The 22,421-nt window shown below is 38.9% G+C and overlaps 1 protein-coding gene and 1 pseudogene across 1 annotated transcript in view; both read left to right on the top strand.

The window, feature by feature from the left end:
• The first annotated feature begins 18,960 nt into the window (after window positions 1–18,960).
• Window positions 18,961–22,421, top strand: part of RBL1 (retinoblastoma-like 1 (p107)) — a 62,749-nt gene continuing 59,288 nt past the window's right edge. Inside the window, exon 1 of the mRNA XM_006881505.1 lies at window positions 18,961–19,191. Within this exon, the coding sequence (XP_006881567.1) occupies window positions 19,036–19,191 (156 nt within the window). The 5' untranslated portion in view covers window positions 18,961–19,035. The remainder of the gene's footprint in view (window positions 19,192–22,421) is intronic.
• On the top strand, window positions 20,591–21,650 carry LOC102851337 (annotated as a pseudogene).

Raw genomic sequence — 22,421 nt, 5'->3', positions numbered from 1 at the left:
TGTAGGTACAAAGAAAATTATTTCAGTTCTCCAGCCAGTCTTATCCTGTACTTGCCAAATTATATCCCCATTGTTTATGATGATCACCTTGAAAATACTTTCAGGAGAAAGGTCCCATATTGCCCATATATTAATATAATAACCAGGTAATTTAAAAGTTCAAGTTTTGTTTTGGGGTTTGATTAAAAAAAAAAAGAGTAAGCATTTACATTATCATGCTACTTTTTTCATTCACAGACATTTTCTTTCTTAATGTTAATTACAGTTGGTTAATGTAATTGATTATAATATTAGATCAAACTCATTGTACGTTGCTTTTTCCTTCACTTACCTATTGCCTTTCCCTCCCTTCTCATCCCTGTTAATCCCTCCAGGGCTGATTCTAGATCTGTATGTAAACATTTGCTTAGCTTTTTACATTAGAGATCTTATACCATAATTGTGTTTTTGTAACTTAATATGTTACTCAGCACAATTTGTTCTAGATTGACCCATGTTGTACAGTATTTCATAAATTCTTAATTTTTTGTGATACCCAATACTCCCTTGTGTGAATGTATCCTATTGCCTTTAGCCATTAGCCCATTGATAAACACTTGGATTGTTTCCACCTCTTTGCTATTGCTAATTGCTATTTGCTAATGCTGCATTGAACTTGGATGGTCAGGGTGTGTCCAGCTCTAACTTCTTTGAGATATATAGCTAGTAGTGGAATTGTTGGATCAAATGTTAATATTATTCCTACTTTCTAAGGAAATGCCAAGCTACTTGTTGCCATATTATTTTACATTCCCACAAGCAATGTGTGAGAGTTCTGATCTCTCCATACCCATGTTAGTATTTGTTGTTTACTGTCTTACTGACCATTACTATTTTGCGAATAATCTCATTGTTATTTTGATTTGTATCTCTCTAATAGCAAATGGCAACTCTGGTGGCATAGTCAGTCCATAGGGAGTTGTACTGGTAACCCAAAGGCAGTGTCACTCTGGTGGTTCAAATCCATGACTCGCTCTGGGGGAGAAAGATGCACAAATTACTCCTGTGAGATTTACAGCCTCAGAAAACCTGCTGAAGAGTCAACTGGGCATTGGTTCCAGCTTGACACCAGTGGGAGAGTTGGGAAGAGCTAATGGTCTTAAGGATTTCTTTATGTGTTTGTTGGCCATTGGAATGTCTTCTTTGGTGAAGTATCTTTTCGTGTCTTCTGCCTGTTTAGTATTTGCGTGGTTTGGTTTTTTTAATTAAGATGTTGGAGCTTTCTAGAACTCCTAGAGATGAGTCCCTTGTCAGCTGTGTCATTGCCAAATCATTTTCTAGTCTGCAAGATCTCTTTTTGCTCTCTAGGAGAAATCATTTGGTGCACGTAATTTTCAGAAGGTCCCAGTCATCTAGTTTCTCTTTCACTGTGCATTTTAGTTATATTTACTTGATAATCTGTTTACGCCTTAGATTAAGGCTCCTAAATATGCCTCAATTCTTTATTTTCTGATTCTTGTAGTATTTACACTTTTGTCCTGGATCTTTGATCTGTATTGAGTTAGTTTTTATATATAGTACAAGGTATGAGTCTTGCCTGAATTTTCAGGAAATAGCCAGGTTTTTTTCCAGCTGCATTTGTTAAAGAGACAGTCTCTCCCTCACTTAATGGATTTAATCTTTTTTGAAAGATCAGAAGAAGTTTCAAGGTGGATGGATTTAATTCTGGTTTCTCAATTCTATTCCAGTGGTCTATGTACGTGTCATTGTACCAGTCTCAAACTGACTAGTGTAGGTTTTGAGATCAGGAAGCTATGAGGCCTCCTCCTCTGTTTTATGGTTCTTACTTCAGTAGTGTCTCTCTTTTTTTCTTTTCTTTCTTCAGTAATGTCTTAACTGAGATTTCTTTCCTTTTGATAAAAAGTTAGTGATTAATTTTCCCATCTCTTTGAAAAATAATGAAAGGATGTGATACTGGGATTGCACTGTATCTGTCAGTTTCTTTCAATAGTGCCATTTTCACAGTTTTAAGTCTTCTGATCCAAGATCATGGTATATTTTTCCATATATGTAGATCTCTTTGGGTTTCTTGTAATAATGTTTTGTAGTTTACTTTGTATAGATCTTTAGTATCTCTGCTTAGATTTATTCCTAAGTAGTTCTTAATGGCATTGTTTTCCTTATTTCCTTTACAGCATTCTCCTTGTTATTGTAGAGGAATTGCTCTTATACCCCGCCACTCTGCTGGATCAGTCAATCAGATCCAGTGATTTTTCTTGCTGAGTCTTTGGGATTCTGTACATATAAGACTATAGAACCTGCAGATAGAATTTTGCTTCCTCTTTGCCAATATAAATGCCTTTTATTTCCTTTTCTTCTTGTCTTGTTGCTTTGGGTAGGCCTAGAAGTCCAGTTTTTAAGATCTGCCTGATAATTGAAAGGTAAAATCTGCCAACTGCTTAGGGTTTTCCAGTAATAATAACTGTTAGGTATTAATTTCTAAGAACACAAGCTAGATCACAGACTCACTGACTTTATTCTGCATTTAGGGCTGCTGTCACTGCACATGGATTACAGTGAGCTCCAGATCAAGGGTACTGACTGGATAGAGAATGGTAAGTGATGACGACAGCCCTTGGTTTTAGGGCGCCCCCATGTCTTGGTAGGTATCTAAAGTAATGACTGTGGTAAGAATTGCTTTAGTTCATTGTGATGAAGCTACGAGTCTGTGATCCAGAAGCCTGACTTTTGTAATAGTAAAGTGTTTGATCATTTCAACTGAATGACTAGTCCACTTTTCTTTTTTGGGATGGACATAGCCCTATTTGTCTGGAAATCACTTTGAAGGATGTCTTATGAACAGTATATGAATTTTGTCAGAAACAGATATTACCTAGAAATATTGTCTAGTAAATGATGATGATATTACCTCACAAGTACCACAGCGATGACTGTAGTGCTATTTTCTGTATGCAGTTTTCCCAGAAGGCAGCAATAGAGCTGTTTTATAGTCCTATAAAACAACCATCATGCAAACAGTTTTCAGTGAGTGAAATGTTTCTGTAATTGTACAGTTTGGGCACTAAATGAATTATTTATTTCCACTTGGGAAGCTGTCTTCAAATTTGAAAAAGCCATGAAATTTTTTTTAAATGTTTACTTTGAGAATTAAGTTAATTTCCTAAGCAATGCACTACCTCTTTTTTTTTCCATTACCTTTAAAATAGAAATATAGAACTGTTTTTAAGAGCTACCAGCTAAAGCTTATTTAAGAAAGATTATGCCACTTTATACTACCATCACCTACTTCCTTACAGATATCAAAAGCAAACAAAAGGAACTATCTAAGTAGATTATTTATTGTGTGGAATAAGATTTTATATAGCTGATTCTGTTAATGTAAAAAGAAACTCTGCTAATCTAAAACATGGGACAATGGAAGTATTTTTTCTTTAATTTTTTAATTTTGTGTGTATGTACCGTCAAATCGGATCTGACTGGTACAGGAGGAGATTGCCCCTCCTTCTCCAGCACACCTCTGGGAACAATGGAAGTATTTTTCCATTTAAAAAGTCATATGGAAAATCTAGAAAATGCATATGAAATGATATCCATGTATTTCAGACCGAGTTATATGAAATTGCCAATTTGTAAGTGGAAAACAGTCAAATATCAGCAATTTCATGTGGTCCAGACTTATAGACTAAGGGAACTCTGGTGGCCTAGTCTGTAGGGAGCTGTGCTGCTAACCCAATGGTGATATGTCTTTGGTGATTCAAATCCACCAGCTGCTCTAAGGGAGAAAGATGGGCAGTTTCCTCCTGTGTGATTTATAGGCTCTGAAAACCCACTGAAGAATTGGCTAGGGGTCAGTTTCCATTTATGACAATGAGAATGAAAAGAATAAAGAGAATCCTTTGGAATACCACTACTCTCTTCTCTCTGTAGCAGTGCTTTATGTGTTTTAACAAAAAGCAGATTTCAAAAACTGGACTTCTAGTCCTACCCAGAGCAATAATAACACAAGAGGAAAAGGAAATAAAAGGCATTCATATTGGCAAAGAGGAAGTAAAACTCTATCAGAAATAGGATGTTTTGGTACCCTTTTCTGAACAAGTTTAAATCATTTACCACAGAGCATTTTGAAGCTAAATTTAAACCCAAAAATAACAGTATTTTAAACAGCAATTTAAACCAATTCTGTGACAAAGTAGCTTTCATTTCTTTGCAATTTCAAAATTACTCTCTTCCTAATTATATGCTTAATAGAACATATAGACAGATATCAATGCAAGAACTGAACAAAACTAAAAAAAGATAATTTTATTTTAGAAATAAACATGGTGACTCTAAATGCTAAAACACTACTAAAGAAATAATAAAAAAAAAGTCCTTCACACTCTGAAGAGGCCCTGAGCATTCTAGAGGTTTAGAACGTTAGACATTTAAAAGGGAACCTTTTAATAGAGCTTTGGTGACCTAGTCTGTAGGGAAACTTCTCTAGTGGTTCGAATCCACCAGTGGCTTCCCAGGAGAAAGATGAGCAGGCTTCCCCACGTGACTCACAGCCTCTGAGAACTGGCTGAAACATCAGACATGTGGAGAGGTCTGACTCCATTGCAAGGAGGCTTTTTTCCAGTTTTATTATTTCTTTAGTTTTATTGTGGGCATTTTTGTTTGGTTATTTTAAGTACCTTCATACTAAATATGGATTGTTATCTTTTTTTGTTGTGTGTTGTCAAGTAGGAACCAACCCATAGCTGACCCTCCAGTGGATTGTCAGAGGCTATAAATCAGGTGGAAGGAGACTGCCCATCCTTCTCCCACAGAGTAGCTGGTAGATTCAAACCACATGCCTTTGGGATTGCAGAGCCATTTATTACCAAATAGATCCCTAGAGCTCCCTGAAGACAGATACATAAAGTAAAATATTTTTATACATAAAAATTTTAAAAAGCAACTTTAGTGGGGTGTGGTGAAGAAAGGCCTAGACAAAACTACAAATCAAATCGTAATATGGGGAAAATACTTGCAACATAATATAGGGTTATTATTGTGTTAGGTGCCATCAAGTAAACTGTGGCTCATAGAGACGTGATAAACAAGAGATTAAAACCTTGCTCCATCCTGCACTATCCTTGTCATCTCCATCGTGTTCAAGCCCATTGTTACAGTCAATATATCAATTCAGCTCATGGGGGATCTTCTTCTCTTTCAGTGACCCCCTCTATCTTTTCCTAGGGATTGTTACCTCCTTACAACATGCCCAAAGTGTGTGAGGGAAAGTTTCATCATCTTTGCCCCTGAGGAGCACTCCAGTTGCACCTCCTCTAAGATAGATTTGCGTGCTTTGTGAGCAGCCCATGCTTACTTAAGTGCTTAATGCACTCTTCACCAGAACCGTAATTCAAAGCTAAATTCTTCTTTGGCCTATCTTACTCATTGCCCAACTTTAAACATGCATATGAAACAACTGAAAATACCATGATTTGCATCAGGATGCCCATAGTTTTTGGAGTTGTGTTTTGCTTTGTTTTAGATACAGGGTTAGTATCCTTAAAACAAGAACTGTCACTGCTAACCAAAAGGTTGGCTGTTCAAATCCACCAGCCATTCACAAGAGATAGTCTTGTTGTTGTTAGATGTCTTTGAGTTGATTAATGGAAACCCAATGAACAGCAGATCAGAACCTTGCTGTATCCTGCACTATTCTCACAGTCTCCACCTCAAGTTCATTGTTGCTGCTACTGTATCAGCACATCTTGTTGAGATCTTTCTCTTTCACTGACCTTTTGCCTTTTCCAACATGCTATCTCTACAGTGAAATAAACTAAAAGTAGGATTTTTTTTTTAATTTCAAAGGAAATAATGTTTTCTTTTTTATTATTATTATTTTTTAAAATTTTTATTATTTTGTGTATATGTGTCTGTGTACCGTCAGATCAGATCTGACTGGTACAGGAGGAGATTGCCCCTCCTTTCCCGGGAGAGCATCTGGTGGATTTGAACCATGCATCTCTGGGATTGCAGTGCAGCTTCTTGCCACTAGGCCACCAGAGCTCCCCGGAAATAATGTTTTAAGAGTAATCTCTAAGACCAAAACTATTTTTAAATTAACAGTATTAGACACAGTTTAACAGGTCAAGATAATTTGACTTTTGGTAGGAAATTTAACATTATTAATATATACAAAAGAATAAGGTATTTAGTAGCTGAGCAATCAGTTTCTTTGGAATTGATCCAAAGTTATTTAAACTTATAAACACAAGCTTGGAAAAAAATTCTCTTTTCATCTTAGCTGCTGAATGCATATTGATTGTTTGGAGTCAGGACCAATTTTTACTTCTGTAGATCTCAGGAGCCTTCACTTCAAACTTTGGTTTCCTTGCCCTTTAGATCTGAAAGAGATGCTGCAAGATCCTGAACCCTCTGTAAACATCTTAGCCTCCCAGGCTCTGTTCCGTGTCCGGAAGGCGAAGTCCCAACTTGGAACCAGAAAGACAATTTGCAAGCACAGGAAACTCATGTGTTGTCTTTCCACCTAGACTACAAGACGTATGTATCAGGTAAAAACGAATTTTACCCAAACCCAGAAAAAATAACTACAGTGTCATTTTTTTTCTTTCTTTTTTTTTTTTTTTTCATACTTAGAGGGAGCTCTGGTAACCTACCCCACAGGGAGTTGTGCTACTAACCCAAAGGCCAAGCATCTCGGATGGTTCAAATCCACCAGTGACTCCATGAGAGAAAGATGGGCAATCAGTCTCTTTCGTGCAGTTTACAGCCTTCTGAAAATCAGGAGGGTCAGCTATAAGACGGTTCTGACTCAAAGGCAATGACAGAATGAGAGAGATAGACTTAAAGCAATACCTTAATCCTTTCATTACGTCAGAAAATTGTTTGGGTTTTGTGTTTTTGTTTCTTTTCTGTGTTTGGAAGGGTTGGTTTTTTTTTGTTATCTCATTTTTCTATTAAGGGCTTTAAGGAACCACTCCAAAAGTACTGTACTGAGAAAATCTTTAAACCATACATAGAAATCATTCCCTGAAATTACCTTAAACCAAAGAATAGCTTAATTAGGAAAGAAAGTCTGCCTTGAGTTTTGTTTCTTTAAAAAGTTATAAATCTAAAAAAATAAAAAAGTTATAAGTCTGTCACCAACTGTAAATAACAACTGGAAAAGTTCCATAAGAAATGGGTACAGGTGCAGCAAGTTTACATTCATGATGGTGAAATAATTTTCAAAAGAAGATCAAGAAAGTTAGGACAGCTTGAAGAATGCAACCAAGGTCATGAGCTGGTGTGCTGAAATTGTATGTTGCATTGTGTATATTCCTGTCCTTACCACAAAAGGAAAAAGCAAACCTTTAATAAGTTAGAATAGTAGTTAGAATAGTATAATATACTGTGTAATATATTTAATAGGATATTCTTGAATATCAGTTTCCTGATTCCCTCCTGCAGCAGCTGCTAGATCTTCAGATGGCTGTAGAAGGGCAACTATTACCTGTTGGTTACCCACTATCTGCTTTAAGCAAAGATCAACATGGGAAAACTTAATTGCAAGCAGAATTTCCTAAGAAAGAGATTTGTTTTATTATTGGATGAAGGCTCTACCAAGCTGCATGTTAAGCCTCCCAGAGGCATGCTGAACTGGTTAGAAGTGGTCACCATTGATTTCATTCTTGTTTGATTGAGGAATGTAATAAACAGGGCTTCAGAACTGAACCATCTAGGACAATAAAGAGTCCTACTGGAAACGACAAGGAGGCTCTGGTGACCTAGTGGTAAGAAGCTACACTGTCAATCCAAAGGCACAGGTTTGACTCTACCAATTAGTAGCTTTATCGGAAAAAGATGAGCAATCTCCGCCCTGTGATTTACTGCCTCTGAAAACCCACTGGAGGGTCAGCAATGAGTGTCTGACTTGACAGTACATAACAACAACAACACTGGAAATGATAAAGTAGAGAAAGGGGACAGACAAGAGAGGGCATGAGCTAGCTGGTAGATATCTCCCATTGCATTTGGTTTGTATTGGAAAGTGAAGAGTATTAATTACCACTTTATCGTCTACTGTTCATCCCTTTCCCTCTTCCAAAACATTGCTGTATTGACAAAAAACAGTCTTTTAGGTGAGATTAAGAGAATTTACTCTGAAAAAGATTCATTGGAATTCAGATAAACACTGTCTATCATCATCGAGAACTGATGACTCCAACTAAAAAGAAATGACCAGGTAGTTGTGTGATTGGTTAGTCCTGGGTTTCATTCATAAGGAGAATGAGTTAGGGGCATGGGGATTGGGTTTCTGTTGGATGATTGAGACAAGCTTACAGTGATTTCTTTAAGAAAATTAATTAGAAAGTTTTTCAATCACAGTCATCTAGCCTTCAGATGAGATCATAAAACATCATTAGTTGATGTTTAAACTCCTTTAATTGTATAGCTCAGGACCTCATTTCCCAGAAACAGCTTGTTAAAACAAAAACCCTTTAAGTTGTCTGGGAAACTTTAGATAAGGCTGTCTTCAAATCCTTCTAAAGGAGTTTCTTTATTATATGCTTATGATAAAGAAACATTTCTTGGGTCCACATTATAAAAATACAACACAAAATACACACCCTCAAAAACATCCCAGCTGTGTTTGGATTCCCATCCTTAGAGTGTATTTCTTTCACATCCTGCCTTTTTTACTTTTTTGTTTTAATGACTTCTAGCAATAACAAAGCCACATGATAAGACCTTGAAAAAACTTCAAGTTGACATAGCTGAGTGCAGCTAAGCAAACATAAAATCACAGGCAGTCAGGCAACTAAAAAAAAAAGGAGTTTAATTTAGCAAGAATTGAGCGTAATTCATCAATTTTGTTTTGGTTGAAAAGGCTTTGTGAAATTCTCCACTACAACATCTCTATGAACAGATTTTTCAGTGAGTCATTGTGAAGTTGGATTTGTTTTGAGAGGGATGACGACAGTTACCAAGTATGGCTTCAAAAGGATCCCTGGCCCAAGGGAGGTCTGTCAGGATGTATCAGGAGTTTTGCTGTAAAAAGCAGGCCCCAGATCCCTGATGAATTGAATCCTCAGCCTAGGAATACACAGACAGTTGTCACTAGATGCCGAACATTAAGACAAAGAACATATTTGAGTCGGTACATCTCTTGTTGTAGTCGCCTTGCTCTGATTACATGAAGCCAACCCCATTCTCTACCTTTGGACTATTTATTTGTGGACTATCCATTAAAAGTGACTCATGTTTATGAGCCAGACACTGATTTAAGTGATTGTATAATGAATGTATTTAATCCTCACAGACCACCTGAGTATGTCTATTTTGTAGATAAGCCAAGGAATAGAACGTTGATTTGCCAAGGGTCACGTAACTAGTCAATCAAAGCCAGGATCCAAACTTAAGTAATCTGGTTCCAGAGCCTGTGTCTTTGATTTTGATCTGCATTGATCCTCTCCAAGCCACTCTTTCCCATCTCTTTTCTATAATCTTAGAAAATGAATAAACGCTTTTCTCAAATCTAAAATTTTAAAGAGTTTATGCTTTCAGAGACTATATTTAGGACTCAGTTTAAATCTTCAGCAACATGTGAGACGTTGAATGAATCCTTTCCCTTTGTTCATATAATGCTAAGACTTTTACCTTTAGCTGATTTTTATTTTCTTAGTTTCATTAACAGGCAGTAGCAAGCATGGCAATCCTTCTATTTTATTTATGTTTTACTATGTTAAAATTCACAGAGAGAAGCATCCAATGAGAAGACTGCTCTTCACTGAACTAATTCAGCAGTTTGGAAAAGGCTGAAGAAGTAACCAAGAGTGATTATATTAACAGTGTATACTATTTTTGTCATAAGTTCTCCTCAAGAGACAGGTTTATATTTGTATGTAATTATTTTTAAGTACACAGAAGTTATGGACATTTACATTTGTTACAAAATGTTGACAGTTTTTAAAGTTCTGTATAATTGAAAGCATTTTGGTTTCTATTTATCATACACTATTAAAATGTTTTGTTTTATTACTGGCCAACCTGTCTCTTATTTTAGATTCTTTTTCTATTTTGAGTATCACTTCCTACCCCTTATTTTGTTATATTATTTTGTTTTGTTTTTGTTTTATTTAAATTTATTATTAATTTCAGTAAAAATTTACAGAGACTTTGGATTTCCATTCATTCATTGTTGCACTTTTCTCCCCTCCCCCTTCTCCCCCCAGTACACTATCCTCTTGGGAAAGTAAAAGAAAAATTCTTTCATTGTTTTACAAACCCTCCAGTTTTCTCCCTCATCTGTTTCAATGCAGTATACATTATTGAACCCATCTTTCTCAGTCTCTCCCCAACCCCAAGGTCAGTCCTATTTTACAACAGTGGCACCATGCAGTATTTGTCCTTTTGTGACTGAGATACTTCACTCAGCATAATGCCCTCCAGAGTCACCCATTTTGAAAAATATTGCATGTGTTCCTTCTTTTTCAATGCAGCATAATATTCCATTGTGTGAATTTACCACAGCTTCTCTATCCATTTGTTTGTTGATGGGCACTTAGGTTGTTTCCAACTCCTTGCTATTGTGAACAAAACTGCAATAAACATGGATGTGCATATATCTGCTTGGATGTCAGTTATGGTCCCTTTGGGGTATATTCCCAGTAGTGGAATTGCTGGGTCAAATGGTATCTCTATTTGAAACTTTTTGAGAAAGCACTATACCGCCTTCCACAGTGGTTGCACCAGATATTTTTTTTTAAAAAGCTTTTTTTTCTTGTGATTTGAATTAAAGTTTACAAAACGTATTGATTTTTCATTCAGTTATCCATAGAAATTTTGTTTCATAACAATTACAATACCCCCAATATATCTGATCATCCATTTATTGTACATTGTCTCTCCCTTCACCTATCTTTAGTGCCTGTTATCTATTAATTTTTTGCTCCTTTCTCCTGTAATCATTCAAGAATGATTCTCTGTGTGTAAACATTTCTTTAGTTTTCTTATAATAGTGGTCATATACAATGTTCATCATTTGAATGTTTCCATACTATTAAAATATTGTATTTTTTATTCTTGATTAATATTTGATTTTATTTATCATATTAATATAGTCCATTCTCTGCCATCTCCAAATAGCACAGAAGTAACTATAGATGTCCTTCATACATAGCGTATCTAGCAAGTGACATTTTTGAAGATGAATTACTAGGATAAGGGCTATATCACATATAATTTTAAAAAATAGCCCTGCTGAATTCCATGTTGGAAATTATAATTTAAATGTACCCCAGAAAATTAAGAGAATGCTTTTAGTCCCATACCGTTGCCAGCATAATTTGATAGTCATTCCTCTATAAATACACATTGAATTCTTGCTATCAGTCAGGCACTATTCTAGGTGACTGAGGAACATTAGTGAATAAAGTACACCACATCCCTGCCCTGGCTGGGTCCATATTCTAGCAGGCAAGCATAAGACAATAAACATACAAATCAGTCTGGAAAAAAGATCAAGGTTAAGAGGAATCCATTTAAGAGGTACAGTTTTAAATAGGATGTTAACAGTAGGTTTCACTAAAATGGTAATATTTGAACAAAGAAAGGACGTGAGGGAGATGGCTGTCAAGAGAAAGAATATTGTGGGTTAAGGAAATAGCCATTTCAGAAGTCTCAAGGCACTAGAGTTGCCTGCAGCATTCAAGGAACTACAGGGAGGCTAGTTCATCAAGGGTAAAATGAGAAAGGGAAGATTAGCAGAAGTTATAAAAGGGAAGAAATCATTAGTCACTTAAGTGCCATGGCAAGAAGTTTGGCTGGACTCTGAAAAAAACCTCAAACTTTGGAATATTTTCTTATGAAAATTGAATAGGTGAAAAGGCTTTTCAGTAGATTGTTTAGAAATATTGAACATCTAATGTCTAAAGGTTGACCTATGTACCCTTCTAAAGCTAGTTTTCTTTTTTTTTTAATTTTCCCTCTAAGAGACTGATGTATAAACTTCATTCTACCAAGGACACCAAAATTTATTATTATTCTTGTTTCCTGAATCCCTACACGCCTAGATTAGCCCCTTCCCCTGCAGGATCAGAGAAGATGGAAAAGCATATTTTCTGAAAAGTAGTTCTTAATTGCTATCTATCTATATAGACGTATATGTTCTTAGAGACTCTTCCTGTCTCTATGGGACCAATAGTACAGGTCTTTTTAAATGAATTTTCATTTCCTTCTACATTTTTCTACTACCCTGTCCAGGGCCGCCTTCTGCGGTCTGGATTAGAGTGCTCAGTACTAGTCGCCGTGCACCATCTTCTGGTCTCGGGGTGATGGAGGCTGTAGTTCCCTGGACTAATTGTTTCCCTAAGTCTTCGATTTTTTTTTCATTCTTAGTTGCTCCAGACAGAGACCAGTAAGTTGCATTATTACAGCTGCAGTCATTACTCAACAAAGTAGGATGAAGAGTGTTGTCTTTGTGAACCATGTTATACCAGTTAACTTATGGTCCAAAGAAACAATTATTATTTTAAGTTAAACTGTCTCATGTTCTCATTTTCTTATCCAAAATCTAAAAGTGACATCTTAAAAAAAATATCACTGAACTCTCCCTTAGTAGGACTGGCACTATTTCCCCTCCAGCTTGGTTGGTTGGTGGGGTTTTTTGGTGGGTTTCTTATGGGAACAAGAACAGTAAGAATGGTGAGGTCACATCTTGCCCCTCCCCCATAACTACCAACTGCTTTTTTTGACAGTTAGTTTGAGTATTTGTTGTAAGAAGGGCCATATGCTCACCATGCTACCTGCTGAGACCTTAGCCAAAGTGGGATCACAGGCACACATACACACATACACTTGAAATAATTTCTTTATGAAGAAAAACCAATCAAAGTCATTTCAGGAAAAATAATCAGAACTGGATTTGCTTCCTTACAGTTATTTTGTACTTCAGAATTGTTTATTTGGAATTGTGTTTTGGAGAGGATGTAATATATCTTTTTAACTATTACACTAATGGCCATAATCTGACTCTGGGGTCATGCTCTGTAGGAACTCTGAAATACTAAACCATGACAAGGAGCCTAATCATAGACAATGGCACTAAAATAGAAACAACCTTCATGACTCATCTGAATAGAAAATGAAGAGCAGAACTAATCTCTTTGGTTATCCAAATTTCAAGTTCAATTCAGAACATTCAAGTTTGGTGCTATAGTTCAAAGGCATATCCCAGCTAATAACAAAAATAAAACCCAACCAATATGTCCTCTTGACAAAGCAGAGAGTATATTTTTAAAGTACTTCTTTATTGCTATCTATATATCTCATCAACAACCTGCATTATGCAGATGATACAACCTTGCTTGCTGAAAATGAGGAGGACCTGGAGCTCTTGCTGCAGAAGGTCAAGGACTGCACCCTTAAGCATATATTGAAGTTCAACATCAAGAAAACAAAGATTGTCACAACTGGGCCAATTGGCAGCATCATGATAGATGGTGAAGAGATTGAGATTGTTAATAGCTTTAGTTTGCTTGGCTCCACAATCAACATTCTTGGTACCAGAAGCCAGGAAACAAAAAAGACAAATTGCATTGGGAAAGTCTGCTGTCAGGGACATCTCCACAGTACTGAAGAGCAACGATGTCAGTCTGGACACTAAGGTGTTCCTGGTCCAGGCCATGGTCTTCGCAATCAGTTGCTATGCAGCAGAAAGCTGGACAATGACTAGGGATGATAGAAGGAGAATTGATGCCTTCGAGCTGTGGTGTTGGAGAAGAGTATTGAATATAACCTGGACTTTTAAAAGAACAAACAGATTCAACCTGGAGAGGGTAAAACCAGGCTGCTCCTAGAGGCAAGAATTTTTAACTCCATCTGACATACGTGGGGCATGTTACAATGAGGGACCAGTCCTTGGAGAGGGGCATCATCCTTGGGAGGGTGCAAAGAGAGCGCAAGAGAGGAAGACCCTAGATGAAATGGATTGACTCAGTGACTGGATGCAATGAGGGTGGATATGTCGGAGACAGTAAGGTTGGCTCAGGATAGAGCAGGGTTCAGAGCTGCTGTATATTAGGGTCGTTATGAGTCGCTGGAGACTTGACAGTACATAACAACAACATCTACACACACACACAGAGCGAGAGCGCACGCTTTTGTGACAGTGCAAAGGGTGTTGTACTGTTAATCCAAAGGCAGAATCTGTCTGGTAATTTGAACCCATCAGTGGTGGCTCCTCACAGGAAAAAATGGACAATTTCCTCCTTTGTTATTTACAGCCTTGGAAAACCCATTTTAGCTATAAGTTGGTTCTGACTCAATAGCAATGGGTTTGAGTTTTACATATTGTTGATTACCTTCAAGTTGAGCACAATTCATAGTGACCCTATGAACAAAAAGCCTGAAGCCCCTCTACAACTATTGGCATTTATCAAAGTTCATTAGAGTTTCCGGAGGCATGTTATTTAGGAAGTGGATGCCACTCCTGCTTGCAAACCTGTCATAGTATGTTACTGTTGTTATGTGCCATTGAGTCACCTGTGATGTATAGTGACCCTATACAGGGTACAGCAGCTCTGAACCCTTCCCTGTCCTGAGCCAGTTTCACTAATTTTGACACACCAACCCCCATTGTCCCAGTCACCTTACCATTCCATCTTATCTGGGGTATTCTTCCCCTGTGCTGACTATCCACCCTTCGAAGCCTGGTGTCCTTCTCCAAGGACCTATCTCTCCTGGCCACATGCCCAATGTAACTGAGGCAGAGCTTAAACATTCTAGCCTCCAAGGAGAGACTTGGTTTCACCTTCTTTAACACAGACCTATTTGTTTTCTTGGCAGTCCATGGTATGTTCAAGACTCTTCTCCAGCATAACTCAAAGGCTTCTATTCTTCTGTAATCCTTAGTCATTGTTCAACTCTCTGAAGCATAACAAGAAATTGAGAAGACCATGAACTGTATTAGGCACACCTTTGTATCTAGATTGACATTGTTGTTGGTGACAGCAGATTTTCCCAATGCAATTCATCTTTTGATTTCCTGACTGCTGATGTTAAAGAGTGTTGATTGTGGATCTGAGCAAGCTGTAATTTCTAGCAACCTCAATCTCTTCTCCATCTATTATGGTGCTTCCAATTGGCCCAGTGGTGAGAATCTTTGTCTTCCTGATATTGAGCTTCAATCAATACTAAGGACTACAGTCTTTGACCTTTTGCAGCAAGTGCTTCAGGTCTTCAGCTTCAGCAAGCAAGACGTGTCATCTGCATATCATAGGTTGTTGATGAGATATATAGATACTTTTTCCAACGGTTGGCCCCTCCTGGCAATATGCCTGAAATGTGTGAGACGAAGTTTCACCATCCTTGGCTCTAAAGAGCACTGTGGCTGCATTTCCTCCAAGACAGACTTATTTGTTCTTTTGGCAGTCCAATGGATATTCTATATACTTCATCAACACCACAATTCAAAGGCATCAATTCTTCTTCTGTCGTCTTTATTCATTGTCCAACTTTCAGATGCACAGTAATCTTTAAACTGATAGCTTTTAAACACTTTGGAAAGGGCCTTGACAGCAGATTTTCCCAATGTAACATGTCTTTTGATTTCTTGACTGCTGTTATCATGCATGGTGATTGTGGATCCAAACAAGATGAAATAATTGACAATTCCAATCTTTATTTATCATGATGTTTATTACCTATTGTCCAGTGGTGATAATTTTTGTTTTCTTGATGTTAAGATCTAATCCATAGTGAAGTCTTTGAGTTTCTGCAGCAAGTTCTTAAAGTTCTCTTCATTTACAGCAAGCGTGGTTGTTATCATCCATATAATGCTTTGACATAGTCCAGCTTCTTGAATGATTTGCTCAACATCAAACTGAATAGGTTATGGAGAAAGATATAATCCTGATGCACGTCTTTCCTGATTTTAAACCATGCAGTGTTTCCATGTTCTGTTCAGACAACTGCTTCTTGATCTAGGTATAGGTTTCAAATGAGCACAATTAAGTGTTCTGGAATTCCCATTCTTCTCAGTGTTACTCATTATTTGTTGTAAACCAAACAGTCGAATGTTTTTGCATAATCAATAAAATGCAAGTAAACATACTTCTGGTATTCTCTGCTTTTAGTCAAGATCCATCTGACATCAGCAAGTATATCCCTTGTACAACAGTCTTTTCAGAATCCAGTTTAAATTTCTGGCACCCCCTTGTCAATATACTGTTCAGATGTTTTTTAACCATCAGCAGGATTTTACTTACATGTTCTATTAATGATATTGTTTGATAATTTCTATATTTGGTCACTGTTTTTTGGAATAGGAACAAACATGGTTCTCCTCCATACAGTTGACCAGGTAGCTGTTTTTCAAATTTCTTGGCGCAGAATATTGAGCAGATTGAGGATGTCATCACTTTGCTGAAACATATCAATTTATATTCTATGAATTCTGTGGTCTTATTCTTTGCCAATATCTTCAGTGCAGCTTGAACTTCTTCCTTCATTACCACTGATTCTTGATCATATGCTATTTCCTGAAATGGTTTTAGTGTCAACCAATTCTTTTTTGTACGGTGACCCTGTCTGTATATTCTTTCCATCTTCTTTTGATGCTTCATGCATCATTCAAGATTTTGCCCATAAAATCCTTCAGTATTGCAACTTGAGGCTCAAATCTGTTCTTCAGTTCTTTCCATTTGAGAAATGCCAACTGTATTTTCTCCCTTTAGTTTTCTAACTATAGTTCTTTGCTATTTTAGAATTTTAATATAATTTTATATAATTATAATTTTATTATATCATTTTATAATTTTATTTGCTTTTTTATAATTCTTGAGCTGCTTTTTGAAATTTTATGTGTATCTCTTTACTTCAGCATTTTTTCCTCTTTATTTTGTTTTGAGCTGCCCTTTGAAACCTGTTCATTTCTTCTACTTTAGCATTTCTTCTATTTTGACCTCTATATTCTAGTGCAAGTTTCTCAGTCTCTCTGCTGTCTATTTTGGTCTTCTCTTTCTCCCCTGTCTCTACGCCTGGCATACTACTGCTTAATTTTTACGCCTTTCTGGCTCAATGTCTTTGTCACTTAATCCTCAAATTCTGCCCATTCATCCCTTAAATGTTATTTGTCATAGTTTGTCCTTATGTCTCTATTCTCGTCAGTTCTCTCCTTAACAAATATCAACCTCCTCCCTTAGACTTAGGAGGAATTATCTAAAAATTTCCAACCCTTACACCCAGGCTTCCCGTTCACAGATCTCTTTGCTGAGCTAGATGCCTCCTTAACTAAGTTAATTAGATAATAAATGAGTCACTGCAGGAGAGTTTTCATCTATATCACCTCCACTCTTCTTGATATTTGTTTGTGGACTATAGTCTCTGAAAGAAAGGAAGTCAAGAGAGCTTTAAGTAAGTCAAAGGATGGGGAAAGGATCTCTGTGGGCACACTGTATGCCAGTGTTCCTTCCACAAATTGAGATGATCCTGAAGTCAGCTGTAGTGGTAGTTTGTAGAAGGAAGTTGTACAGTTTGAGTTTTGAGATTTGTCTAATTTAGGACTTAAGGCTACTTCCTAAGACTCACCATTTCAGTGTGTGGAGAATGTAGAAGACTGGAAAAGTGCCAAGAGATGTGAAGACCCCCGCTAGAATCCAATAGCCTTTACTTAAGCTTCTTGGAAGCATCAGAAAAGCAGCAACTCCAGAATTGAACTCATTTATCTGCTTACACTTCCATCACAATCACTGCTTACTTACCCCCCTTGGACTAGATGGAAATCTATGTTCTTGGGACTTTCCCTTCTCCAGTGGTGGTTCTGCCTTTATGCCAGAGACTCTTTTCCAGACTAGCTTCTTTCTATGCTGAAGTGCTGTAAAGATAACAAGGCAGGAGAAGGAAGATAAATTAGCCACTTTGGAGAGTATTATCAGGGATAGTCTCAGAAATTGGCTAGGAATTTATGAAGAGGAGCTAGATAAGATTTGTCTCATGAGAAAGACTGTGAGGCAAGAACGAATTAGGCAGCTTGCCCTTTCCCAGAGCCCAAAGCAGTTAAAGCGGGGGTACATCACCCCAGATAAGGTGAGCCAGTTAAGGCCTATAGGCCATGGAAAGGAGTTTTGATACCATTTCAAGAACAGGAATTCACACAGATTTTCCCTCAAAGGGATGAGTTAAGCTCTGATATACCTATAAAAACGTCACCGGGGTCCCTTACTGGATAAGTTTCGGTGGAGCAGAATTATACACTTTGAAACTAGAAGGTCATTCTGTAGGCTGGAACTTTACTAAGAAAATTCTCAAGGCCTAAAGAGCTGAAAATGATGATTGGGAGGTATCTTTTAAAATTATTTATCCATCTAACAACCACACCCAGGGAGGCACTGTCCTCACCTAATTCAAATGACTCAGAGACGGATGGATTGTGTTTTGCCTCCAGATAATAACAGAGACAGGGATAGAAGTTCTCACTAAGATAAACAAGATCACAATCCTACTGGCCACGTCAGACTCGAATTCATTGACTCGTAGCTGACCCTCCAGCGGCTTTTTAGAGACTATACATCGCATCCGAGGAGACTGTCCATCGTTCTCCTGCGGAGGAACTGGTGGATTCGAACTGCCCACTTTTGAAGTGACAGCACAACTCTACCCTCTAGAACACCAACGCCCGAACCCAGGGCGCCGCAGCCGCCTTTGCAGCAGGATGTGGACTACAATTCCCAGCAGGCTCTGCGCGCAGACCGCAGACCCCTCCGCTCGCTGTCCAGCCTGTCCACTAGGCTTTCAGCTGTCCTTCAGGGGCGAAGCCCAGTTTTTCCAGGACTCGAGGTCCTTCGTCTTTTCCCAGGTCTAGAGAGGGTGGCTGAGAGTTCAGGAGGGAAAAGGGACTTTTTCTGAAGAGAATAGCGGAGGCAGACGACGAGGAGGGCGTCGCAGTGAGTCGCCCGTTTTCGCGCGCTTTGGCGCGAGGGATTGTGGGTAACGCGTCCCGGAGAGAGCCCGGGTTTGGGGGTCTTGCGACCACGCCACCCCCCCACCCCAGGGCCTGAGAGGATGTACGACGACGAGCGCCACGCGGAGGGGGTGGCGGTGTTGGCCGCGGCCGGGGAGGCGCTGCAGGCGCTCTGCCAGGAGCTGAACCTGGACGAAGGGAGCGCAGCTGAAGCCCTGGACGACTTCACCGCCATCCGGAGCAACTACAGCTTAGAGGTGAGAGGCGGCAGGTGGGCGGCGGCCACGACCCTCCGCGCGGGGAGCGAGCACCCGGCCCTACCCAGACCCCTACCCGGGGGGTGGTGGCAGGGTCCCCACCTGGAAGAATCCCCATCAGGAAGGGTCCGCTGTCCATCCACCCCGGCGCCAGCGAGCTCAGCGCTAGCGGGGCTCACGCCACTCGTGCGCCCCACCCATTTTCACCGCGGGAACCTGGACTCCTGTTGGGGATCCGCTTGTGCGAGGCTTGCCTGACACCCCCAACTTCCACGATTGACCTCCCCCTGTTCCGCCAAGCCCCGCCAACGCCATGATACGGCCCTAAAAATCTATAAAAACAAATAGAATGGGGAAGGGCGCCAACGAACTGCCTGCTTTGACGCAGCTCAGCTCTTTAAAAATGTCCTCTCCTTTTTCTCTTCCCAGCCCTTTGATCGCATTCCACAGATGCGGAAGGTGAACCCCAAAGAGGCTTAGCTGAACCCCAAAGAGATTAAGTTGAGAGTCCCTGGTCGGTTGGAGCCAGTTTTCTAAGTTTGAGCAGTTTCACCTCTGCCCACTCACTGCGCATAGGAGGAGCGCTCCTAACCCCGAGGCGGCGCTTATCAGTTCGAATCCACCTGCGGCTTCGCTGCTGTCTCCTCCAGTTCTATTTATAACCTCAGAAAACAGCTGGAGGGTTAATTTTGAGTCGATTTCAGTTCACTGGCACCGAGTTTGAGTTTTTGTTTTAACCTTTGCCTCAGTAGGTTGGATCCTTCAGCTTTGCATCATTGCATGTACACAGCTAGTATGCAAATAGTGCTTCCTTCTCATGACCCCTTTTAACTGCCAGTTAAGAGTAATAATACTAAACAATGCATTTGGTTCCTCTCCTATTACTACTTTGTAAATTGCTTCTTTCCTAAGTAGATTGCCTTGGGGATTTATATTTTTCGTCTAGTTTTTATTATTGCCTTTTTATTTTTTTAGTTAAAAATATGATTTGATTTTATTATTTGCCTTTTATTCTCAGAATCTTTATTCAGTCCAATCCTTATTTGTCATTGAGGGTTAGATATGGTACAAACTTAAAAATCTACTTTATTACATATCTACTTTAACAGTATACAAAACTTGATTATTAAAAAAGGTTGATTGACATTGGTATTAAATAAATGTCAAGTCATTTGCAGTAATAATTCTACTTTTGAAGGTTCTGGATTATCCCTGGGAATAGGGATAATGCTTTGATCAGAAAATTAATAAGAGTTGTCTGTGTAGTTTTGATTTTGTGTGTGTGTTGTTTTTTTTTTTTATTTTGTGTATTTCACATCTTCTCTAATCTGCTTTTTGACTTTAGGAAAGTAGTCAGCATTTAGGCCCATGTTTTCAAGCAACTGCATTTTTAGTTAAAATGAATTATCTATCACACACACAAACAAGTTTTCTTTATGAAAAATATTATACTTTTTGCGCACACACACCCCAATACAGAGAGCCATATGACCTTCAGTTGGATGCTTATGTGTCCTCTGAAGGTGTAATACAGTGAGTGCTGCTCCCTGCTTATGCCAAGCACCTCTCACCAGCTATACAAGTGGCTATCTAGCAGGCAACCTCAGAGACAGGGTCAGAGAATGGAACTAAACTACCACCGTCCCTTCCTGAAGATGTCCTCACCATTGCTGGTATACTGGACTTGTACCTTGGAAGAGTCAGGCCCTGGGGGAACTGGAGAGCTGAGACACTCTAGGGTTTGCTGCCTCCCACTGCAGGACCAAAGGGAGAGGACAGAAGAATTCCAGGTCTGCTCTTTAAAATGGTCCAAAATGTTCATAGTCATATCACCAATGACAAGAGATTCCATGGATCTGAAAGCACTAAGTCCTGTTGGCATATTTCAGTAGTGAAGTTGCTTTTGGAAAATCTCAAGCAAGAACTGGTGGCCATCCCCACAATTACACTGCTAAAGAGCTGAAAGAGACAACTCTTTGGACCCCTTTAAAGGCCTGAAAGAAAATGAAAAGAAACTTTGAAGTAGAAGATACTGGCTTTTTGCCAGCTGATCCAGTATCATTAAGTGTTTTTGGACCTGAGGATCAACACTTGTGGAAGGGTTGGGCAGAAGAGCTGAGGTTAAGATGAACAAGGTGAAGAGGACAGTATAAATGAGCTAGCTGTCTGGAGGGCTTACCCTCCTCATTTCTGGACCCAGCACCTCACAGAGCTCTGCTATCACCTGGATGCTCACCCGAAGCATGGCACCAAATGTGTGTATGAGCCTCCCTCAGATATATTACCTTCTGCTGAAGTCCAGCTCCTCCCACCAGAACTTTACAGTCCCAACTTCCAGGAAGAGGAAGATGAGGGAGATGATGAGAATGGACTTGTCTCTCCATCTCTTGACCAAACACACAGAACTTTCTGTCTTGACTTGAACATTCATGACAATCAAGGTAGAAAAGGATGAATGAAATCAACAGCCAAGAATGCTTTGACTTCTGTCACTCCCCATGTCCCAGCAAAGAGTGGCCGCAGGGTTTCCCAGAATGACAAGATGTTCCCTACAGCCCGAAAAAGAAATATAACTCGCTTCTTAAACAGTCCCCAGTGGAATGGAAGCTGTCAGCTCTGGCAGGGAAAAAACCTCAAACACCATCTTGGTATACTAGAGATTGCGGGAGCCATCTACTGTGAATGGCAAACCAAGTGAGAAGGTGTTTATTACTCAGGAGAGACAGTGCCTATAAGGAGCGTGTAATGAGGAAAAGAGGAGGATGGTTTTAAGAAACATGCGTCCTTTTGACATACACCCTGGTAGGGAAACAGCTCTGGTTGTACCTTCTTTCTCCCTGTGACTACTTAACCTTGTTCTACATTAGAAGAATGGGATCTCCCAGAGGCGCACGGTTCGAATCCACCAGATGCTCTGCCAGGGAAGGAGGGACAATCTCCTCCTGTACTAGTCAGATCTGATTTGAGGGTACACGCACACAAAAATAAATAAATTAAAATAAAAAAAGAAGAAGAATGGGATCAATCCTGGGTAATACTGCCATCTTGTGGGCATTTTCAGTCATTGGCTAGATTCTTTTGAGTAGAACTTGGGATCCATTCCTTAAATTGAAATCTAGATAAAATATTTATTTAATGATACAGTGCAGATTTTACTATGTCCATTTGATAGATGAAGAAATTAAGGTTAAAATATATTTTTTAAAATTATTATTTTTGTGTATGTGTAC

This window comes from Elephantulus edwardii, unplaced genomic scaffold, assembly GCF_000299155.1.
Source record: "Elephantulus edwardii isolate Elephantulus edwardi_28Jun2011 unplaced genomic scaffold, EleEdw1.0 scaffold00015, whole genome shotgun sequence".
Classification (NCBI taxonomy): Eukaryota; Metazoa; Chordata; class Mammalia; order Macroscelidea; family Macroscelididae; genus Elephantulus; species Elephantulus edwardii.
The sequence above is the reverse complement of the archived record's forward strand: the minus strand, read 5'-3'. Positions and strand labels throughout refer to the sequence as shown.